The sequence below is a fragment of the Erythrolamprus reginae genome, chromosome 2 (assembly GCF_031021105.1).
Source record: "Erythrolamprus reginae isolate rEryReg1 chromosome 2, rEryReg1.hap1, whole genome shotgun sequence".
NCBI classification, from domain to species: Eukaryota; Metazoa; Chordata; class Lepidosauria; order Squamata; family Dipsadidae; genus Erythrolamprus; species Erythrolamprus reginae.
The window spans coordinates 288,679,761-288,705,020 of NC_091951.1; the positions used below are offsets into that span (position 1 = coordinate 288,679,761).

Here is a 25,260-nt window from a genome sequence, read left to right on the forward strand (position 1 = left end):
CAAAATAGGCAGACCAAGAAAGTAAGGGATAAATATAATTAAAAGAGAGGAAAAACACACTATGATCTTGGCAGACATTTTTTTAAAAAATGTTTTGGAGTGATCAATAGGGAGGAACCTGCATGGAATGAACAGAATTAATATGTGAAAGTTAATTCTGAGAGTGCTGGAAGTAGCAACACAGTGTGGTTTATGATCGTCATTCTTTTCAAAGTACCATATTTAATATGTTTTATTAAAATGTTTATTATGAATTTCATAGTACAGAAATGTAAATTACCGGTAGATCACTTACCAGCCTTGCAGACACAAGAACCATCCACTGGGGAACAAAGAGCCTCATTTTTGCAGCTACATATAGATGAACAATTTATTCCATATGTTCCAACAGGACAAGAAATAGAACAATTGGAACCCTAGAACACATTTGACAAAAGGTAAGGAAAATTCAACGTTAAGGAAAATGATTTAATTTAAATAAAAATATAACCTTATCAGTGTAATGATGTTCCCTAGTTTGGTAACGAAACATTTGCAAGATGATGGTATTTAGTTGGGTGACGAAATGACTGCAAGCAACCACCACCAAGACTCAGAGAATATCAAGAATTCCACAGTTCAACCCTGAGCTCCATATATTCTCTTTTATTGAAACAAGGTTGTTTTATCTGCACTGCTATGTGTTTTGAAGCACCTCTTCTGAGGGAATGTCATAATCCTAATAAGCCGCTTCCAAAAATATTTCAAACTTCGCCATGTAGGCTGTCCAGGTCATTCTTTCTGGGTCAAAGAATTCGGGTGGCTGGACTACCGATGGAGTAGCCATGATAGCACACAAAGGGTCGGTTTCCTCGTCGCCAATGTAATAACTCTCAGAGCAAGGTTGAATCAAACAAAGTTTATTTCACTAACAGGACAAGGAAGTCAATTCAGTGAAGAAGCAATGGAGTATTGAGAGCTCTATACAATGACAGTTCTCCTATTTATACAATCTAGCCCAGCAACAGGGCAGTTTTACAAAGATACATTTTAAGCACCAAAAGAAGGCAACCAACCAACATGCAATAAACTAATCTGAACTTTTGACTTTTACCCTGTCTGGGTAGGTCACCCAGGCAAATATCTAACAGGGACGATATACGGTAAGTTGTTTATACAGTATCTTGAAAGGCAGACAACCAATAAAATAAACAATCAGAACCATTTACCTTAAATCCTGGAGCACAAATGCATTTTCCAGTCACACTGTCACAGTCGGCACCATTTCGGCAACTGCAGATTTGTTGACAAGATTCACCATAGAATCCTGGGGAACAGCTTTCATTGCAAGAGAGGCCAGACCAGCCAGGCTTGCAAAAGCACTCGCCAGACATTGGGTGGCAGCTGCCAAAAAGGAATGGATGGATAAAGCATTTGGAGAGAATATGATACCAAGAGCCCAATGAAGGAAAAAATGGACGCATTATACAAAGGATTTCACACAAAGAAGTTATTTAGAAAAACACCCTTACTTGGACAGAGGGAGTGAGAACCCTATGGTCTAATATTAATTTACTGCAGTATTAATACTCTACTACTAATCATAGCATCTACATATTTTATGTTTTAAACAAAATCAGTGCTTAGAAAATCTACTGCTTAGATATAATTATAAATGCATTTATAATTAAATTTTTGGAGGAGTAATGACAGGTATTAGCCAAATGTGCAGAGGTAATCTTCAATTTAAGGACAGACTAGATGGACCATGAGGTCTTTTTCTGCCGTCAGTCTTCTATGTTTCTATTTATGATGACAATTGAGCCCAAAATTTATGTTGCTAAGTGAATTTATCCTATTTTACAACTTTTTCTGCCGCAGATGTAAAGTGAATCATTGCATTTGTTAAGTTAGTAACATAGTTGTTAGCTTCCACGTGGACTTTGCTTGTCACAAGGTTGCAAAACCTGATAACGTGACCCTGGGACACTGCAACAAATATGAATCAATTGCCAAGAATCTGAATTTTGATTATGTAACCATTGGAATGCTGCAATGGTTGAAAGTGTGAAAAATGACCATAAGTCACTTTTTTCAGTGCTGTTGTAACTTTGAATCATCTCTAAATGAACAGTTATAAATCAAGGACTACCTATCAAGGACTATCCTATAAAATCAAATGTAAACTCAGTGATTAAATTTTCATTACCTTGGAACTGTAGAAATAAACAAAGTAGGCTAACATGAAGATTAGGAACATAATTTTGTATTCTGATTGTTTAAAATAATAATAAAAATGAAATCCTATTGAAATACATTATTAGATTATCTTCATGAGTGATTTTTCCTCAATACTCAGAAAAATCAGTGCCTAAGTCAAATGTATGTATGTATTTCTATCCCACCTTTCTTTGAAACAACAGTTATAGAACTCCCTTGTCCATGTTTTCCTCACAAAAATGTATGGAGTAGATTAGACTGAGGAATGTAAGCAGCCTGAAAATTTTCAGGATACAGTGTTCCCTTGATTTTCGCGGGTTCGAACTTCGCGAAATGGCTATACCACGGCTTTTGAAAAATACCCTATACCATGGTTTTTCCCGCCCGATGACGTAATACGTCATCGCCAAACTTTCATCCGCCTTTAATAAGTATTTTTTAAAATAAACTTTAATAAATAAACATGGTGAGTAATAATCTAAATGGTTGCTAAGGGAATGGGAAATCACAATTTACGGGTTTAAAGTGTTAAGGGAAGGCTTGTGATACTGTCCATAGCCAAAAATAGTGTATTTACTTCCGCATCTCTACTTCGCAGAAATTCGACTTTCGCGGGCGGTCTCGGAACGCAACTCCCACGAAAAGTGAAGGAACACTGTAATTCCAAAGTTAAGGATGGATTTCAAACTTGGTTTCCTGAGCCTAGGCCAACCCTTTATTGCAGGGATGAAATACTCCCAGTTTGCTCATGCCTGTCAGATGTTGGGGAGGTGGTTGCGAAGGCAGCATGAGGCTCTTCCCACCCACCTGCACAGCGCCATTTGGGTTCTTTTACCCTCTGCAGGCGCAAAGTGTTCTGTGCATGCACAGAGGGTAAAAGAACCCAAATGGTGACATCCAGGTGGGTAGGCAGAGCCTTGCACTGCCTTCATGACTGGCTCTCTGACAACCAACAAGCATGAGCAAACCGGGAGTATTTCACCCCTGCTTTATTGACTATAGGAGGAATCACCAACCTTAGCAACTTTAAGACTTGTGGACTTCAACTCCCAGAATTCCTAAGTCAGCTATGCTGGCTGAGGAGTTCTGGGAGTTGAAGTCCACAAGTTTTAAAGTTGCCAAGGTTGGAGACCCCAACACTATAGCATACAGTAGATTTAGTGATGGGCGAACCGAACCCGCACAATTCGGGTCCGTACGAATTTTGCGGTGTTCAGTATGCCGAACACAAATCCGAAATGTTTTCAAATTTCGAGCAAAGTTCGGGGTCATGTTCGGCGTTTGGAGCTTTGATGTCACTGGCAGGTTGCTAATCTCTTCGTGGGAGGGATTCCCCGTTCGGGTTCGAGTTCGGGTTCAGTTCGGGTTTGACTGAATTTTGCGTAAAGTTAATCCGAACTTGCCGAACCTGAACACCGTTGGGTTCGCCCATCACTAAGTAGATTTCTTAAGAAAAATAGTAACTTCAAGGAGTGTATTCTTGTCAGGACTGAAAAAAACAAGATTTAATCACCCCTTTTATGCTAGCAGCAACCTTGTACCTTCCTCAAAATTTATTTATTTTCCATAAAATCTAAACCAAATTCTTATTAACAGACACATTATTTGACCTTGCATGAACTTATGAGCTTTCATTTAAATTCTGGTAGGTGTTTAGTAAGCAAGTTTTATATTGTTTTTACTTAGAAGCAGTGCCAAATTGCTTTACAGGAGAAAGGTCAAGGGCACTCTTATAGCCTTCAAGAATGTTGATATTTTAGCTTCCCTACCTGGTGTCTGGCCATCTGTTCCTACCTGAAAACAGCCGTTTTATTCAATGCGCAGCCACACAGCTGTTATTTTACAACAAATGGAGCCATCAGCTGTGCTAAAATCTATGTGCCAAGAGAATAAACACAAGGACAGTTCTGTGGTCCTCTGGCAGGAAAAGCACTTAGCTTAACTCTCACCAAAGGGAAGCCTTAATATCCAGATCAATTATATTTACAATAGGCAGCTTGTTTAAAGATGACTGATCACTGATTGAAATAATATCCCCTAAGGCTTTGTGAAAGGGGGGAAATGTATTCAAGTCAAGACACATTAAATGAAGGATGACAGAAGAATGTCTTTTCTGTATTTTTTTTTCAATGCCTCTTACTCATTTTGCCAGTGTAATTCCTTACAGTGGGCTGTTCTTTATTCCTATTATTAAACTGCAGTCAATCTATCCCCAAGGTATCACTTTTCTTATGAAAGAAACACATTTGTTTGTGTGTAAAACATGTTTTCAAACAAATATATGGAAAATCAAAATGGCATGGTTTTTCTTATTCATCTGTGTTTTAAATATTTTAGAAAAAAAGTCCAAATTATAATTTATTACTATTATTGTTTAAAATATATTTGTCTCAGCTGTTGTAGTGACCTTGTAACATATTAGACACATATTATGCGAATCCAATGAATCAATCCAGCTCCCGAAATCTTCATCTAATCTCAGTTGGGAACATAGTTCCCTCTAAGCTGAGCAGTGAGCAATCGCTCACTTAAAAATCATCATCAACTCAGAGTTTTCCAAACCTGTCCAGAAGCCGAGAGGGAAAGAGTGAGAGGGAAGGAGAGAGAGAGGAAGAGAGAGAAACAGATAGAAAAAAGAGAGGAAGGAAAAGAGAAAGAAAAAGAATGGGAGTAAGGGAGAAAGAAAATCAAAATCGAGTTTGAAACTAGCTCAACTATTTAAGTGGCATTTTGATATTGATAGAGTTGCCCTATTATGAGCTCACTGTTATAGACACACAGTACAGTATTTTATTTTGAAATTCTCTGAGGCAAAACAGGGTGGGTTTTTTATTTGTTTGTTTGTTTGTTTGTTTATTATTTCTGTGCCACCCAGTCCCGAAGGGACTGCCGCTCAGACACTATACTTTTCCGCCCCCCCCCCCAAAAAAAAAAATTAGAGGGAACACTGGTTGGGAATGTTGCTCTCATTCATATTTTGTAGAGAAGTTATATCTCTAGTAATTAGTATATATTGACAAATTACATTTTTGGTTCCAATCAGAAATTTAAGCAAATTCTGACTATTGGTTGGGACAATAATACTTCACTAATAGAATAGGGTTTTGTCACATATCTCTTTTTAGTCATGTTCTAACCCAGAAGAATTCAACTGGGTCAAGGCCAGATATTTCCCAAGCACCACTTCAACACAAGAGATGATGTCACTGACCCAGGACTAAAGCCTATGTGTCACTTGGGTAAATGTTATGTTGCTCCCAGGCAGAAGTGCTTTGAAGGACTCTTCCCTGGAACCAGCACTTAAAGGTGCTTTTAACAGGGAATTGGCTCCTAAGGAGCTTGATTCAGTCACCCTTTATCTTCTCTCTCTGAATGAAAAAAGCAGAGGATGCTTGGAAGGGCTTTCAAGAGTAGCTCATATGGGCTTCAGAATCATGCTTTTTAATTGTCATTTTTTTATTTTGGCTTTAAAAATAAGGAAAACATCTGTGTTATTTTAGATTAATGAGGCATTATATAGTAACACCTGACAGTACTTTGGGAATAAATAATAATGAATTATTGTACTTCAGAAAGATATTTTAGCTCTGGTAACCATAGGAAACATCGCAACATTATACCAATGAAGAAACAGAAACGGTAATAATTTTAGAATGCTGTTTTATACCTCATTTTCTCTTCTTTTGTGTGCTTGTGTGTATGTGTGTGAGGGAGAGAGAGAGCAATGGAATCTACACACAATGGTACCTGAGGTGAAATCGCATTAACATTTGTATATCTATTCTCCTGGTATACAATAAGTATGAATAGCACATATACAATGATTGAGTTCAAAATTATGCATCATAATACATGATTAAATTTAGGAAATTAAAATACTTGAATGCTTTTGGTGTAGTTACTTTAACTGGCAGTGCTTATGTGGCATTGAGTTTGAAGAATGATATAAATACATAATCATTTTAAAAGTACATAAGATCAAAGTGAATCTACAGTATATTAATCAATAATTATTGATAGAGAAATATGAAATATGCACTGTCAAGACATTCAAACTATTAGTGTTACATTTCTTCAGTATAGCCATAATACATTCATGCTAACCAGATTTTTGAAAAAAATTCATATCCTAGGCTTAATATTGATGTGTTTACTTAGTTGATATGTATAAGAAAAGTTTTCCTGATTATAAAAATCAGAATTTGAGTATCATAACTTTAATGTACTTGCAGTATTAATTTTTGGCATTGACTCTAACATTTTTTGCTGTTTGTGCTCACATGCACAATATAACCACATATTTTTCACTTACACTATAAGTTAAATATCTGCAATATTAATTAAAGTTCACTCTTCTGCTAAATCCATTCAATTTGTTACAAAAAGGAAGAAATGTTTTAAAAACATTCTAAAATAAGTGCTTCTATTTGAATCAGAACATTTTTAGTGTGACTTGCCCACAAGCTTTCCTTCAATAGTATAAATGAACAGCTGTGTTGAACATGAATCAACTTAATCCTTGAAATATCAGAAATGCTATATAATGTTATGCCATACATTCTTGTAGATTTAAAATGTCTACTACAAATTTAGTTATTTTCTAAGTTAATGTCTACATTAATTGCAGGACATTTGATAAACATTCCAGTCCAGATCCTACTAATTGAACAATGTTGTTGAAGGACAAGAATGAAAAAAAGAGTGATCACACCACCGAATACACAAGTGAATCGAAACTTTATTTATTTATTTATCTATTTATCTATTTATCTATTTATCTATTTATCTATTTATCTATTTATCTATTTATCTATTTATCTATCTATCTATCTATCTATCTATCTATCTATCTATCTATCTATCTATCTATCTATTTATTTGATTTCTATGCCGCCCTTCTCGAGGCAACTCAGGGCGGGTGTACAACATTTTACAAAGTTGCTGGATTCCAATTCTAGTACTAAACATAACAAGCACTTGGAATTTTTAAGTATATATTCCTCATGAACAATGATATCAGAAAATGAAAAGCATTTTTTTAGACGTTTCACTGCTAAATGGACCACCAAAGATCTCTAATTAAGCAGTTTATTGTAGGAATAAATAACTAAGCTTAACAGTTGTCATAACAATCAAACTTAAAAGCACTATACAACACACGTTATATGACGGCTTCCACTCAGACAGTAGTTCCTTGGTTTTTCAGAACTAGAGCCAGCTTCCTCTCAGTTGGAAGATAAAAGATCAAACTGCTACATTTATTTCCAATTGTGGAAATGATTGTCTCTAATTTCTTCTTTTGTCCTAATTTGATTACACGTAGTCCTCAAGGTGCAACCATTTGTTTAGTGACCATTCAAAGTTACAACAGCACTGAAAACAGTTACTTATGACCATTTTTCATACTTATGGTCATTGCAGCATCTTTATAGTCACATGATCAAAATCCAGACATTTGGTGTCTGAATAAATTAATAAAAGCTCAAAGGTAGTATTGCATTTTGGGTTCTAGGTTTAAAATGTTTCCCCCCCACTTTATATATAATAGTTGAGTATTTTTTAAAGTTAGTAAAATATCCAAACTAGAATTTTTCTTTATATTTTATATTTTGATAAACCAATAAAAAAGTTATTCAAAAAATTTATACATTTTGTTGCAGTCCTGTACTTATGACAGTTGTATTGTCCTGGGGTTGTCTCTCTCTCTCTCTCTCTCTCTCTCTCTCTCTCTCTCTCTCTCTCTCTCTCTCTCTCTATCTATCTATCTTTCTATGTCTCTATCTATCTCTCTATCTCTCTATCTCTCTATCTCTCTATCTCTCTATCTCTCTATCTCTCTCTATCTGTCTTTCTGTCTATCTGTCTATCTGTCTATCTTTCTCTGTCTCTCTGTCTCTCTGTCTCTCTATCTCTCTATCTCTCTATCTATCTATCTATCTATCTATCTATCTATCTATCTATCTGTCTATCTGTCTATCTATTAGATTTCTATCTATTGGATTTCTATGCTGCCCTTCTCCACAGACTTACCGGTATATGATCGCCAGATTTACTTAACAATCATGTTACTAACTTAACAACTGCAGTGACTTGACAACTGTGGCAAAACTCACTTAAACAACTACCGTATCTTGCTTAGCAATGGAAACTTTGGACTCAATTGTGATGGAAGGTCAAGGACAGCCTGTAATAACTTTCAAAGCTCTGTCAGGAAAATACGAAACCTACATGCCCAATACTGTAATATTTTCCTACAAGAAACACAGCAAAAGTCAATATTTTTTTTAAGTACTAGCATATATAGAAAGAAATCCAAAGATCTTAATCCTTGCGAACAGCTTTAACTACAACTACTACATCAGGATATTTGGAAAAACAAATCTTTCCTCACATTCTTATATTTCCTGTCATAGCCTCACTATTGAAATTCATGGTGATATCTTTTTATTGCTGTGGCAATATAGGTTTGGCTGCATTTGTGATTTGTCACAATTGTCGAGCGGCATTGTAAGAGCACTATAAAAAACAATCTACTGAAAAATTTGTCCAAGACTAATTGGCATAGAAAAGTTGAGTCTACACAGATATAACAAAAATAATTAAAGTACCTGTGAGTATTTGGCAAATGACAGGGACACCTTTTGTCGCATTTAAGACCATAGACTATTTCAGCGCATAGTCTTGTTTCACAGTGTACTCCAGTATATCCTGGTTCACAAAGACATTCTCCGCTAATATGATAGCATTTTCCACCATTCAGGCATTGACAGATCTCTGCACACTGTATACCAAAAGTTCCAATTGGACATTCATCTTGACATCTGGTAAGACCAGGAAGAAAAATATATTTTCGCTTTCTGTAAAAAAATATTCTAAAATATACATTTAATTCTTCTCAGGTAACAGGACTACATACATAGCAGATGCAAACACAACCGTGCAATACAAATCCCCTGGTGTTCTGTATAACAATTAAAGCAAACAATGTTCTTATGTCTTAAGCTGGATCACATGTACTTCTTAGCAGAAATGTTACAGAGACATTACAAAAAGAAGACATGGTTAGAATGCAATATTGCAGGCTAATTCTGCTGACTGCCAGCAGTTCAATCCTGACCAGCTCAAGGTTGACTCAATCTTCCACCTTTCCATGGATGATAAAATGATGGGCCAGATTTTTGGGGGGCAATATGCTAACTTTATAAAACTGCTTAGAAAGGGATGTAAAGCATTATGAAGCACTGTATAACTCTAAATGCTATTGCTATTGTTTTCCTTTCAAAAATGTTCCTCCTGACTGGCCATTATGAAGGACACCAATGAAGTAATTCTGAACATCTCATTTCTATTGCTATTGCAACAGAACAGCAATTGCTGTCGCTAATGTTGAGCTAGGCAAGGTATTGAGCTACATAGAAAAATAGTTTCAATATATATAAGAGCAGCTTTTTAAATTTTTATATAAAGTAGGTAGTTCCTCCTTGCTCTAGTGAAGGACATTTTCCTCTGTCAATTTTCTACACTATATTTCGAAACATCTAATGGAATTTTGATGCAAGAAACAGAAATGTGCTCTGATAGTTAAGCAAATGCTTTTTTCCACAAAGTGCTATTTGATTTATTATGTGAGGATTTATTCACTTAAGTGTCTATCTCTAAATCACATCCAGTGGGACAAAATAGATAACATGATATTTCCTGTGAAAGTTGAAAAAGGAACACCCCAGACATCTGTGTGCCATTAGATGTTGCTCTTTATAACATAAAATAAGTTATGTAGAGATAATTGAAGGTTAGGAGAAAAGGCTGGCTACACGTTCCTTTCAAACAACACATAGCAGTGTTCCCTCTAATTTTTGGGGGGGGTGGGCGGAAAAGTATAGTGTCTGAGCGGCAGTCCTTTCGGGACTGGGCGGCACAGAAATAATAAATACATAAATAAATAAACAAACAGACAGACAGACAGACAGACAGACAGACAGACAGACAGACAGACAGACACAAACAAACAAACAAAAAACCCACCCTGTTTTGCCTCAGAGAATTTCAAAATAAAATACTGTACTGTGTGTCTATAACAGTGCAGGGCAACTCTATCAATATCAAAATGCCACTTAAATAGTTGAGCTAGTTTCAAACTAGATTTTGATTTTCTTTCTCTCTTCCTTACTCCCATTCTTTTTCATTCTCTTTTCCTTCCTCTCTTTTTTCTATCTGTTTCTCTCTCTTCCTCTCTTCCTCTCTCTCTCCTTCCCTCTCATTCTTTCCCTCTCGGCTTCTGGGCAGGTTTGGAAAACTCTGAGTTGATGATGATTTTTAAGTGAGCGATTGCTCACTGCTCAGCTTAGAGGGAACTATGACACATAGTATGCAAGATTTTAGAAAATACAAAAAGGTCTTATACTTAATAGCTAAAAAAGAATCCAGTGTAAAGTCATTCTGCACTAATCCCATAAACATAAGAAGTAGTAGGATAGAAAATTAATTTCTAACATAAAGTTCATTTTAAAACTTCTGGAACAAAATTTTCTCCTCTTCCCTTCTGAAAATGATTCTTATTATCATACCAAGAAGATTAAATATAAGAAAAAGTAAGACAGTAAGCCCCTAACATCTACAGGGAAAAGATTTTTTATTGTTGTGCCTCAAAGGAACTAGGAAAAATGGCAGTAAATTGATGATATTTTGAAAAAGAATGGGTGGAATAAAATGTGCTTACAACTTTGCTCAGAACCATGGGAGTCTTCACATGACTTATGTCATCACATAAACCAGTCACAATAAAATAGGAATAAATGTAAAAAAATGAAATGGGGCAGAGCTTATTAATTTTTTCATATTATAAATTGCAATGAAGTGACCAAACTATTCAGAACGTTGTGTGTGTGTGTGTGTGTAAAAAATGCAAATAGTTTTTAAAAATATGATAAGTGAAAACACAGCTAAAGAAAATCACTTAGCTGTATAGTATACAGTAATTGAATTTCAATTAGTTTTTAAAAGTAAAATTGTACCAGCTTGGTGTTTGCTTAGTTTTGACTGGAACAGTAGTCAGGTTTGCATAATATTGTAAATCCATTCAACTTTCCTCTTTTCCACAATCATGATGACTGAGTGTTCTGAAGAATTGCCTTCTTACCGTTCTCCTGTATAGCCTGAACTGCAATGACATTGACCAGTGGCTAAATCACATGTTCCTCCATTGTGGCACTGACATTCTTGGGAACAATTATTTCCATAACGTCCTTCTGGGCAAGGCTGACCACAGACTGTGCCCTGTTTGAAAACAGAACTTCACATTTATTCATGGGGCTGCAATATGAGATTGCATGAAATATAAAAATGCCAATAATAATAATAATAATAATAATAATAATAATAATAATAATAATAATAATAATAATTTTAAAAAAATAATAATTTAGTTTTGTAATACTATATGCTATATGTTTTCTCATGAGTGTTAGATTGCTAATTTGTTGGGATGTTTAAGCTGAAAAAGTAAGATAATCCAAGATTTTAATCCTACATAACAGTAATAGATTCAAACAAATCATTTCCAGTTTTTTCTGGCATTTAATCTAATACTAAAACTCTTAAAACATGTGTGTCAAACTCAAGGGCCAGGGGCTGGATCTGGCCCAGGGGTGCTTAGATCTGGCCTGCAGGTCCACCCTAGAAATAGCAAAGGATCACCCCACGGTGCTTCTGCCAGAAAAAATGGAGCTGGCAGAGGGTTGCAAGAAGCCGTCGCAGCTGAAAATGGCGGTCATGAGGGCTGCAAGTAGTTCTCCCGAACTTTGTTTTCGCTAGCAGAGGAAGCCATTGCAGTCTTAAATGGAGCTCGGGAGTCCATTTTTGCTGATAGATATATCAGGCCTCCACAGGCACCCCACACACGAGTGACATTGAGCTGGCCATGCTCATCCTGGCCCCTGAGGTCAAACACAACCCTGATGCAGCCCTCAATGAAATTGAGTTGGACACCCCTGTCCTAACACATACCCATGAAATTTCAGAGTGAAAAGCGATGAAATTTTATAGAATTATAGCTTACCATCCATCCAGGAGGGCAGGCACATTCTCCCGTTACATGATGACAAACTCCTCCATTCTGGCATGGGCATCTTTCTTCACACTGTGGCCCATGTTTGTCAGGTGGGCAAAGATCCTCACAGCTAAAAATAAGACAAACACACAGCCACATTCATAAAGAGAAGGTTTTTTAATTTAGTGTTTCTCTTATTTATAAGAGGAATGGTGAGATGTTTCTAATAGGGTTAGGGCTGTTAATCTGTAAAACTAGGGGGAAAGTATATAAATAATTTCTTTATTTAAGTATTTCTTATAAATGCAAATTTATCAATTTAAAAACAGGAAAAATATTTTTCTACTTTACAGGAATTTCTAATTCAGGTAAAGAAGCTGTAATGTTAAAAGTTTCTGTGTATTTGCTGTTCAAAAATATCCTTTCTCTATTTTTTATTAAATATTTTCCAAATTGTCTCCTGAATCCTGCTCTATTTTGTGGCAAAATATTAGGCTTAAACTAGAGACTGTATATTGTTGCTATGTGTGGTGCACATTTACCAAGTCAATATTCTTATATTGTTTATAATTCATGGCAAATAATGAGCTTATGCCTTGAGCAATCAAATATATCTATTATACAAAGTTAAAATAAGTTATGCACTAAAGTAGCTTATGGCCCTGCTTTCTCTATTCATAATTAACTATTCCTTTTTTAAAAAAATGATCAATTGTTTTTGCCTTTACAGAATGTTGTATTCAGATGAGTTGTTGAAATGTTCATTCTCTGGATTGCTTTGGGCAAAAATGCTGCTTTCTCTGTATTCTGGTTTATGATCTAGAACAGTGTTTCCCAACCTTGGCAACTTGAAGATATCTGGTCCGAACTTCGCGAATAGCCTATACCACGGTTTTTCAAAAAATATTAATTAAAAAAATACTTCGCAGGGTTTTTTTCTATACCACGGTTTTTCCCACCCGATGATGTCATACGTCATTGCCAAACTAATAATTTTTGTAAATAAATAACAAAAAATAATTATTGTTAATAAATAATTACGTTTATAAATATCAGGATCACTAAGTGTCTTATTCAATATGAGTTCCAGTAATAATGGTGAGTAAATGGTTGTTAAGGGAATGGGAAATGGTAATTTAGGGGTTTAAAGTGTTAAGAGATGGCTTGTGATACTCTTCATGGGCAAAAATGTTGTATTTACTTCCGCATCTCTACTTCGCGGAAATTCAACTTTCGCGGGTGGTCTCAGAACGCATCCCCCACGAAAATCGAGGGAAAACTGTATTGAATTTTGAACTGAGTGACCATTTGAAATCCCAATAGAACTATTTGCAGAGTGCAAATAAAATAATAATAATAATAATAATAATAATAATAATAATAATAATAATAATAATAATAATCGTAGCATTAGGGCGATATTGCAATCTTCCTTGTATAATTGTAAAAGTCACTAATATTCACAACCAACATAAGCAGTCACATACAAAGCTCCAGTATATCCAGGGGGACATCTGCATTCTCCAGTGATGTGGTCACAGGTGGCTCCATGCTGACACTGGCATTTTTGGTGGCAATCATTTCCATATGTGTCTTGGTCACAGTGTTCCTCGCAGCGCCATCCCTTGAATCCTGCAGTGCAGTGGCAGGCTCCAGTAATGGGATTACACAAAGCTCCATTTTTGCACTGGCAGCGACTACTGCAGTGAGGTCCCCAATGGTAACTATCACATGCTGCACAGAAAACAGAAAGCAAGATTATAGGGGCTGCCTTGTCAACATATTCTCCCTGCTATTTACTTAATTATGATGCTGTGGCAAAGTGAATTGCTCAATTTTCATCTTAAAATTAAATGAGAGAAAACATATCATTATACTGCATTTATCCTTATAATGCTGTATTACGGCATTAAATATAATTTGCCTGGATAAAATTATATTATTACACATGATGTATTTATATATTATATTTATAGAATTATAAATTATATTTTAAAAATCAAAAACAGTCTAACCAGTTATATTACAACAAAACATATGATGAGAAATGTTAAAAGATCATTGTAAACAAACACAATAAGAAACATGAAGGCACATCTTGAAATTTGTTTCCCTCCGGACTTTCTTTATGGATTTTTATTTTTATTTTTTTTCATTTTTGCTATCTGATGTGGATCAGCAATGCCTCGGTTCCTCTCTGAAAATTTGAGTTAATCATTTTATTTATTTATTTATTTATTTATTTATTTGTTTGTTTGTTTGTTTGTTTGTTTACTTACTTACTTACTTACTTACTTACTTACTTACTTACTTACTTACTTACTTACTTACTTACTTACTTACTTAATTTATTTTGTCCAATACACAATGAGGGTTTTAGTGGGTATATATCTATATACACAGTAAAATACATGATGAAGGTTATAGAGGAGATACTCAAAGTGAATTGCACAATTTTCATCTTAAAATTAAATGAGAGAAAACATATCATTATACTGCATTTATCCTTATAATGCTGTATTACGGCATTAAATATAATTTGCCTGGATAAAATTATATTATTACACATGATGTGTTTATATATTATATTTATAGAATTATGAATTATATTTTAAAAATCAAAAACAGTCTTACCAGTTATATTACAACAAAACATATGATGAGAAATGTTAAAAGATCATTGTAAACAAACACAATAAGAAACATGAAGGCACAGCTTGAAATCTGTTTCCTTCCGGACTTTCTTTATGGATTTTTATTTTTATTTTTTTCATTTTTGCTATCTGATGTGGATCAGCAATGCCTCGGTTCCTCTCTGAAAATTTGAGTCAATCATTTTATTTATTTATTTATGTATTTACTTACTTACTTACTTACTTACTTACTTACTTACTTACTTACTTATTTTGTCCAATACACAATGAGGGTTTTAGTGGGTATATATCTATATACACAGTAAAATACATGATGAAGGTTATAGAGGAGATACTCATAGTAAAATATATCTATGAAAGAATAGAAAAGAAGATATAGTAATAGAACATATAAATGAAAGAATAGAAGAAGAGATATAGGAATAGAAGAAAGGTATAGGAGATATAGGAGAGCAATAGGACAGGGGACGGAAGGCACTCTAGTGCACTTGTACTCGCCCCTTACTGACCTCTTAGGAATCTGGATAGGTCAACCGTAGATAATCTAAGGGTAAAGTGTTGGGGGTTTGCGGATGACACTATGGAGTCCGGTAATGAGTTCCACGCTTTGACAACTCGGTTACTGAAGTCATATTTTTTACAGTCAAGTTTGGAGCAGTTAATATTAAGTTTAAATCTGTTTTGTGCTCTTGTGTTGCTGTGGTTGAAGCTGAAGTAGTCGCCGACAGACAGGACGTTGCAGCATATGATCTTGTGGGCAATACTTAGATCATGTTTAAGGCATCTTAATTCTAAACTTTCTAGGCCCAGGATTGAAAGTGTAGTCTCATAGGGTATTCTATTTCGAGTGGAGGAGTGAAGGGCTCTTCTGGTGAAGTATCTTTGGACATTTTCAAGGGTGCTAATGTCTTTCTAAGCTATCTCCATGAATGGAGTGATAATAGAAATTATGCCTCCAGTGCTTATAGAAAATGCAGAATCTAAGACAACAATATTTTTTTTTAAAATAAAACATAGTTATATTACTATGAATTAGCAATCCAAACAGTACCAATTATGCACATCCGTTATATGTAGACCTTGAAAAAGGGCTCAGGAGCTGCCAATTATAAAGTATAAGAAGATAAATCCTTGAAAACACATTCTTTTCCAGGTTTCACAGAGAAAATGTTATGGAAGATTTTTTTTAAATGATAAAACTGTAAATAACCTCTAAAAAGATCATATGAAGTTCACTAGGCATTCACTATACATATGCTTTACAGCATCTGCTTTCATTTTCACGCTGAACTGAAAATAAAATGGCAATATCCTTGCTAATAATTGTCACTGGACTACTTTAGTGACTGTTATTCCTATAGCTTTCTCCTGAGGCAAAACAGACCATTTTTTAGACCTTAGAGGAGACAAAAACAACTCATGGCATCTCCTCAGACCAATCATTACTCTAGCGTAAAGCTAGATTCTTCAGATTGCACAAATAACAATGGTGGGTTCTTAACAAAGATTCCCCCCCCCCATTAATGTATCTTATACATTACTTAGATATGACAGCTTTGTCTTGGACACAATTGTCTAATGATGATGTGATTTGTAATACACAATAAAACATTGTTGAATCTAGGAGTGAAAAATCCTCAACTCAACACAACATGTAAATTTTTTGTTACTATTTACTGATTGCTATGCTTCTTTACCATTCCAGTAGTTTATTGCTAAATTTTTATCGTGCATATATAGTAGTAGTTGGTTCCTTGAATGCAATCAACTGCATTCAAGGAAAACCAATTAAAAATGTTTTACAGGTGGCACCTATCGCCAGAAAGACTACCAAAATGTTCCCAAAAACCTCTCCATTATGCTGGAAGTGCAAAAAAGAAAGAGGCACATTCTACCATCAATGGTGGACGTGCATACAGGCAAAAAATTTCTGGAATGAAATAACAAATTGGTTAAAAGAAATAGTAAATGAAGAAATTGAAAAAAAACCAGAATTATATTTATTGGGTATTTTTAATAAAAAAAATAGAAAAAGAGGTAAGAAATCTAGTTATACACATACTAACAGCTGCCAGGATAGTATATGCCCAACAATGGAAAATAGACAAACTACCGGAAGAAAATATAATAATTAAAAAAATACTAGACTGTGTGGAGATGGACAGGTTATCTAAAAGTTTAGAGGGAAAAGAAGAATCAGGTTACTATAAAATATGGGCAAAATTTTACGATTGGCTAAAGAAAAGAGCAACAAAGAAATAAATAAAAATCTACGCAAAGCAACACGTCGAATAAAAGAATTGAAAAATTAATACTATGTGAAAGAAGTAAAATTCTCTGATCAAACACCTAAAAAGTGGGGAAACTTTCATTTCCCAAATGTTGTATGTGTATGTTTTTATGTATGTTTTTTCTTTTTTGTATGTTATATTTGAAAAAAAACAAATAAATAATAAAGTAGCAGTAAAAAAAAAAGTAGTAGTGGGTTCCTACCGGTACAGTAGACACCATCAGACCGGTAGAGAAAATTGTATGTGCACGAACATCCAAGTGAGATTTTGCTTCTGCACATGCACAGGAAGCAAAATCTCACGAGGAGACTTCTGTGGCCCAGAATGCTGCACCAGTATGAACCCACTGATGATGCAATTTTCCACGATTTTTTTCTGACGTCTTTGTGTCAGAAAATCAGTGTTCTAGCTAGAAATTAGAGTTTAGATCACATGACTGAAAAAAATAAATAAGATGACAATGTTCAATAATTGGATGTTAATTGGGAAGAACAGATTGTTAATTTATCCTCATATATCATAATTATTTATACAGATTATCTATAATCAGTTTGGTATAGTGATTAAGGCTGTGGTGAGGGGGGCGTTTGCCCAGGTTCGCCTGGTGCACCAGTTGCGGCCCTATCTGGACCGGGACTCACTGCTCACAGTCACTCATGCCCTCATCACCTCGAGGTTCAACTACTGTAATGCTCTCTACATGGGGCTACCTTTGAAAAGTGTTCAGAAACTTCAGATCATGCAGAATGCAGTTGCGAGAGCAATCATGGGCTTCCCTAGGTATGCCCATGTTACACCAACACTCCGCAGTCTGCATTGGTTGCCGATCAGTTTCCGGTCACAATTCAAAGTGTTGGTTATGATCTATAAAGCCTTTCATGGCATTGGGCCAGAATATCTCCGGGACCGCCTTCTGCCGCACGCATCCCAGCAACCGATTAGGTCCCACAGAGCTGGCCTTCTCCGGGTCCCGTCAACTAAACAATGCCATTTCGCGGGACCCAGGGGAAGAGCCTTCTCTGTGGCAGCCCCAACCCTCTGGAACCAGCTCCCCCCAGAGATTAGAACTGCCCCCACCCTCCTCGCCTTTCGTAAACTCCTTAAAACCCACCTCTGCTGTCAGGCATGGGGGAATTGAAACATCTCCCCCGGGCCTATACAGTTTATGTATGGTATGCTTGTGTGTATGTTTGCTTTTAATAATGGGGCTTTTAGTGTTTCTTTTAAATTATTAGATTTGTTATATATTGTTTATTATTTCTGTGAGACGCCCCGAGTCTACGGAGAGGGGCGGCATACAAATCTAATAAATAAATAAATAAATAAATAAATGAGACTAGATATTGCGAATTCTAATCTGTGTTAGCCACAAAGCCAGCTGGGTAACCTTGGGTCAGTCACTTTCTTTCAGCTCTAGAAAAGAGACAAACGTAAATCATTTCTAAGAAAACCTTAGAGACTTGTTCAGATGGTCTCCAAGAATCAGATATGATTGAAGGGGGAGGAGCTTAACTACACAGTTAGAATTTCTGTTAAAATCACATATTCACTTATCTTTGTTTTTTTAAAAATGCTAACATACAAATTGTAGTGGGTTTTGCCCTTAATTATCTCTCTTTGTGACTGTATGATCAATAATAGAAATACCACGAAAACCTCATAATTCACATTTTTCTTGAAAGTTCATTTCATTTCAGATAACTACTATTTTAGAATTCTATAATACATATTGAGAAATTCATAAAAATATGTAACAGCGAACATTTACCCATATCTTGTGAAAAACTCACACTGGGGGTTATAATATACATTAAATAAATAAAATTAAAATCATAGGGTTCTCAAAATATGTATTCACTATCAACAGCAAGTATAGTATAAATGTTTCAATGGTAAATGCAATTGTTTTTACAAAAGAAGTTTGAGGAACAAATATTTAAAGGTATAAACATAATTGAAATATCAGAATTATTATTGGGAGTGATACATTAAAGTTTAAAATTAGATAATTTCTACATTAATAATTAAATTTCAACACATATTAAGCTGCTTAAGATCTATTTTTTGTAAAATGCTTTCATAAATTTGCAAACTGAAAAAGAAACTTTATACTTCAGTATAAATTTACATAGATTTCTAATGGTTTGAAAATATATTTTTGAGTTAATAGTAAATAAATCATCACTAATCTATGGAATGATTATTCTAGATTTTTTATTCCACCTATACTTCTCTTTTTTAAATATTTTTTGAAAAATAGAAAACAAAACTTTCATTGATGGAAGAACATTCATTGTAAGAATATTTGTTATATTTGAATCCAAGAATATTCCTGCTGATTATAACAGAATTGCAAACAGTTCTATTTTCTTCTACAAAACAGCATAAAAATAATCATAGAATAACCGATGGTTGCAAAGAACAATTTAAACAAAATAACTAACCAAAGCTATACATTTTGATCTACCAAATGATTTTCCACCAACTTATTATTTGTAATTGATTATTTCAGATGTTTTAGAAATTATTCAGAATATGAGTTTATGTACTCACAATTCTATTTTTTTCTTTAGAGTGTTCTTTTCATTTTGCAGTCCAGACTATATACCAAGCAAATAGTAGCATTTTATGCCTGAATGCAGCAACATCAGACACTGTTAACAAAGCTGATGGCTTTCTCAATAGGAACATATGGCTTTGAAAGCTGTACCATCTGAAAAGCTGGACAAAGACAAATTTGAGGCCTTTGAAATGAGGTGCTGAAAAAAATTGTTAAGAGTGCTTCAAATCTGACTAGGACAAATGTTTTATGAAGTAAAACAGATTGCTCTCTGAATTTACTAATAATGAAGCTAAAGCTTACAACTGTTGAGCGTATAACTCAAAAGTAAGAATTCTCGGAAAAGATCCCGATGCCTGGAAAAATTGAAGGCAATGAAAAGATGTCAAAGACAATGTGGATAGATACTATTACTGATTTCACAGGCATGAGAGTTTACAGGAATTCAAAGAAGCAGTTATTGATACACAATCCAGTAAGTCACAAAGAAACAGGAGTGATTAAATAACTTGAAAACAACATGCCTAGTGTTCCTTTAAATTGAGTGACCTGACTTCAAATCCCTACTCTATTACAAAGCTCATTGTGACTTTCATTCAGTTATTGGGCTGGTTCCAGAGTAAGTCTTTGAAATACATGCAAGTTAAACATGGCCTGACTAACTTGAGCTATTAATTTCTGTGGGAAAAGGATGACTAACACAGCCTGAGATAACCCTGGTTAAACTCAAAAACAATAACTGGGATCATATGGTCATATGTGTTAACTTTTTAAACTATTACATAGAAACTGCATTTAAAATCTTGACTACAGAAACAATTTTTCATGAGGCTATCACTCAGTGTTGTTAGATACTTCAATCATTGTTGCTATTTTAGTTACAAGAAATAGATCTTAATTTATGTTTCATACATATTCAAGCAATATATATTCACATTGTTGTATGTATAATTCCTTTCATATCTAGTTTCCTCTAGGATCCACTTTTCCTACTTTATTTTATTACATTGTAGGGTGGGTTTTTTCCCATTTAACATATTCATTATTCTAATTTATTTTTGAACCATGAAGACAAAACAATGAAGAAGCATTACTCATGTATATTATAAAAAAAATTAAACTGTATTTTTTATTTTTTTCACAATATTCCAAAATAAATTGTAACATGCGATACTAAAGAACATTTAGGAAGACAGCAAGATTGTTTAATCATGAACCGAAAACAGGAAATATTGTGTGGGAAGAGAATCATGACGACAACAAAGTTAGAAAAAACAAATGTGAGTGTGGTTAACCACTGAGCTGCATTTTGTGGTGACTTTTGGATGTTATTGTTATCTGCTGTGATTCACATACCATGAGTATGGAACTGTATTATTGACATCAATGATGTCTTTTAATAGTGAAATAAAATCTAATCCTGGTTGGCTTGCCATGTTTAAAACCTCTTCTATGTGCAGATAGCAGCTTCATTTCCTACTTCCCTGTATCCTTTCAGCATCCCTTTGGAAATATACAAACTCACTGAAGACAGGTTACTTCTACCCCCCCACCCCCCCTGATTATGGCTTGCTTATATAAATGCCAATGCTCCTACTCTTCTGCCTAAATGGGGTGCCAGTTAATGTAAGTCACCTTATTTAATAAGTGTAATATCAACCACACCATCTTTATCGTCATTCCTAGTTATTTTAGTTAGTCATTTTTCCTAGTTTTGTTAATTCAATTCCGAGTGTCTCTGTTTGTTCATGAAGTCTCTTCTGAAGTCTCCCTACCACTTTAAATCAGTGAACAATATGGTAATCTATCTCCATTTTCATTGGGTAAATTTTCTGATATAGATTTGGTGACAAAGTTGATGCCAAACACTTAAGGAAGATCTTATTAATGAGCCTTCAAATGATGCTAAATATGCTGGAAATGATTGAAAGTGCTGGAAAATGCTTGCTGACCAATATGCTTTGCACAGGACCTAATGATGAAGATTAGGATTTTGGATATTGACACCCCTATAATACAATATTTCACTTTTTCTATCTTTGAAGTTCTTTGAATGTTACTATCTGTCTATTGGTATTCTTTTGCATTCCAATTCAAGATTTAGAACTCCTTCTAAATACAGAGACCTTTTGGAAGATTTTCCTTGTCTTTTCATGTCTTTTGCCACTTTACTGCTGCCTTTACAGTAAAGTAACTTCATTTTTTTCTTGTTTCTTATGTCTGAGTAGTAAACAAAGTGATGTACTTACTGAAAATATATAAGCCTGGTCTAACTCAATTTATTAATATCTAGTGTTGTGAGTGCTCCTTATCCACCTCAGGTCATGTCAGATTCTGAGGAGGATGAGCCAGGCTCCTCTGGATAACCTGGGCCAGGGGAGTTACCAGTTGAGTCAGAGAGTGAGAGTAAGGGAGAAAGTGACCTGAGTGAACCTGAGGAACCACTAGAGGGGGCTGATATAACAATGGGGGCGTGGTCCAGTCATAGAATGAAGAAGACTTGAGCAACAAGCTCTGTGAGTTAATGACCATAATATCTGTTCTGCCAGCATTTTTCAACCACCCGTAATTACAGGGTAATTAGTCCAGGAAGACACACACCACACGATAAAAGGAAAACCCAAAAGTTTTTATAAACAGAAACAACTCCCTTTTTAAATGTCAAAAGGATTTTCTGGTACACACAAGGCACAGGTGAAATGCAATCCAATTGCTCACCCAATAACTGGGAAATTGAGTCCAATTCTAAAGTCCAGAGAGTACACACACACAATCCTGAACAGCAAAAAACCACGATCTTGATGAAACAATGAATCAGATAAACTGCCATGAGGCTAACACACCAGGCTGCACTTTTATCTGTAGCACTAACTACAGCAGCCCCACCCAACCACAGGTGGCCTCATTTTCTCTTGTAATAATCCTTCAGTTGTTGTCTCCTATGCATAACTCTACGCATGCGTGGATGTGTCATTAATTCTTGTTCAGAATCCAGGGATGATACAGATGATTGATCTCCTCCTGGGCTGTCTGCTAAACTCCCCTCTTCCTTGTCACTCACGCTTCCTTGGTCAGAGGAGACAGATTCTACTGGCAGCAAAACAGGCCTGCGGCATGTGGATGTCTCCCCCACCTCCACCTCCACATTGCTTGGGTCAGGAGCTGGGCCAGAGCTAGCCACAACAATATCTAGAGGTAATTTGGATCTGGTTGCCATAACAGAGACATGGTTTAAGGACTCCAATGAATGGGAAATATCCATACCAGGATATACATTGTATAGGAAGGACAGAGTAGAGAGAAGGGGAGGTGGAGTAGCCATTTATATTAAGGAAAGTCTAAAAGCAACACTAATTCAAAATACATGTAAAGAACTGGAGACTCTCTGGGTTTGCATGCAAACTAAAGAGGGTTCTGTCATTAGAATTGGGGTGATCTATAGGCCTCCAGGGCAACCTGAGGATTATGACAACAAGATGGTGGATGAAATTACCCAAATGGCAGTAAAGGGAGATATTGTGGTTATGGGTGATTTCAACATGCCTGACATTGACTGGAATATCCCTAGTGCCCTTACATGCAAAAGTAAGAATATAGTAGAGGCCCTTACAGGAGCAGCTCTGGCACAGCTGGTTAAGACACCAACTAGAAGGGAGAATATTCTAGATTTAGTTTTTACAAATGGGAATTGGGTTTCAGAGGTTAAGGTGGGGGAAAAGTTAGGTTGCAGTGACCACCTATGTTTGTGGTTTGATGTAAAAACTGTGAGCAATCCTATACTGCAACCAAAGTATTGGATTTCAGAAAAACAAATTTTAATGCAATGGGGGAATATTTAAATAATGAATTAAAGGTAAGGGATAAAACTGCAGGAGCGAGTGCCCATCAATGATGTAAGGGCTATAGTCAATGAAAAAAAAGTCTGCCTATAGGAGGTATAAAGAGTCTGGAAGTACAGCTGACATAGAGGTGTAGAAAATGAGACAGAAGGAGGCGAAACAGATAATATATGCTGCTAAAGCCTCAAAAGAGGAAGAAATTGCCAAATCTGTAAAGAAGGGGGATAAAACCTTCTTCAGATATATTAGTGATAGGAAGAAAAAAAAATGCAGCATCACGAAGCTTAATACTGGGGACAATACATACATTGATCCACCACATTATATTATCAAACACACAAGCAAAAGTTGTGTACTTTACTGTAATTTTGGTACTATGGTGGATGGCTGCCACAAACTGATCTCAGACAGTTCCATTCAAAAGTAACATCATATGCAACAGAGAAACTTGGCAAATGAAGACTACTAATTTAGGTGATAAGCATGTATAGCCCAGTTCATTCATTTCACTTTCTAAACATACCATGGTATTTTTATTCATGATTTTACAATCATTTCCATTGTTCAAAATAGGTTCAGAGCCAGATCTGTGAAAAAGGCATGAAGTACAGTAATAGCAGATTTTAATTACCCCAACATATGTTGGAATATAAAGCCTGCCAAGCGTAGTCCTTTCAGGAAATTCCAAGGGTTTTTTCTCCTTCAGAGAGGGAAGGAAGATAGCTGTTGGAAGTTCTTTAAAAAGAAGATCCTAAAAGCATGAATGCAAAAAGTTCCAAAGAAGAGTAAAAATAGAAGACAGGGGAAGAAAACAACATGCTGTACAAAAAAACCACCCAAGAATCTGAAGGGGAAAAAAGAACGAGTGTAGGACATTATGCACAGATTGTTCAGAGTTAATTCCATGGTATCAGAAAAACTAAAGCTCAGAATGAGGTGAGGCTGGTTGGCAAAGATGCTTAAAAACAGTTTCTTATAAGAGGTGGAATTCAGCATATCCATTTCTTAATAGAGGTAACATTCATTCTTTAAAGAAAGAAAACTAAGAAAAGGCAGAACTATTCATTTCCTATTTTAATTTTAGATTGAGTAAGTTCTGCCAGTCAGCTGTGAAAAATAGGATGAAGGGACTGGACTGGACTGAAATTCTAAATCAAAACATGTTACAGAATTGTTGGAGTTAAACATTCTGATTGGATGTCTAAGCATTCTTGAGAACAAGTTTGAGCAAAGCAAGGATTAGTGAGCACATTTTACTACTATAGCAGAAAAGAGATTTATTTATACATTATAAACCTCGAAAGAGAAACATCAGATTAGCAATCTTGCAGACAACAAATCAGGCTCAGTGCTAAAGGAAGAGGGGACAAAGTAAACTCTTACCTATTATCATCTTCTGGTAATAGGTGTTAAAGAAACAGTGCCATTGGATTTGGACCCTCAACTCCTTTCGATATTAGCTTATGAACAGATCCACAATTTCATCAACTCTTGAAGGTTCATAATGCCATCTTCTCATGATAAGTATTTTAGAGGAACATAAGGAAACTCTAGGTACTCAAATACCTATTTCTATCATGTACCTCTTATGAATACATCTCCTTTCAATTATAGTTGTAAAATCTGATTCACTAATCATTGCTCAGAATAGTATCCTGCTCTTAGAAAC

General features: G+C 35.3%; 1 protein-coding gene across 3 annotated transcripts in view; it reads right to left on the reverse strand.

Annotated features, from left to right (window-relative positions):
- The window catches only part of MEGF10 (multiple EGF like domains 10), a 92,164-nt gene that overhangs the window by 40,789 nt on the left and 26,115 nt on the right, over positions 1-25,260 (reverse strand). For all 3 annotated transcript variants that reach the window (XM_070736310.1, XM_070736309.1, XM_070736308.1), the window contains exons 5-10: positions 13,735-13,981; positions 12,257-12,377; positions 11,339-11,475; positions 8,808-9,020; positions 1,209-1,383; positions 296-416 (exon numbers count right to left, since the gene is read on the reverse strand). In XM_070736310.1, coding sequence (XP_070592411.1) covers positions 296-416; positions 1,209-1,383; positions 8,808-9,020; positions 11,339-11,475; positions 12,257-12,377; positions 13,735-13,981 — 1,014 coding nt within the window. The remainder of the gene's footprint in view (positions 1-295; positions 417-1,208; positions 1,384-8,807; positions 9,021-11,338; positions 11,476-12,256; positions 12,378-13,734; positions 13,982-25,260) is intronic.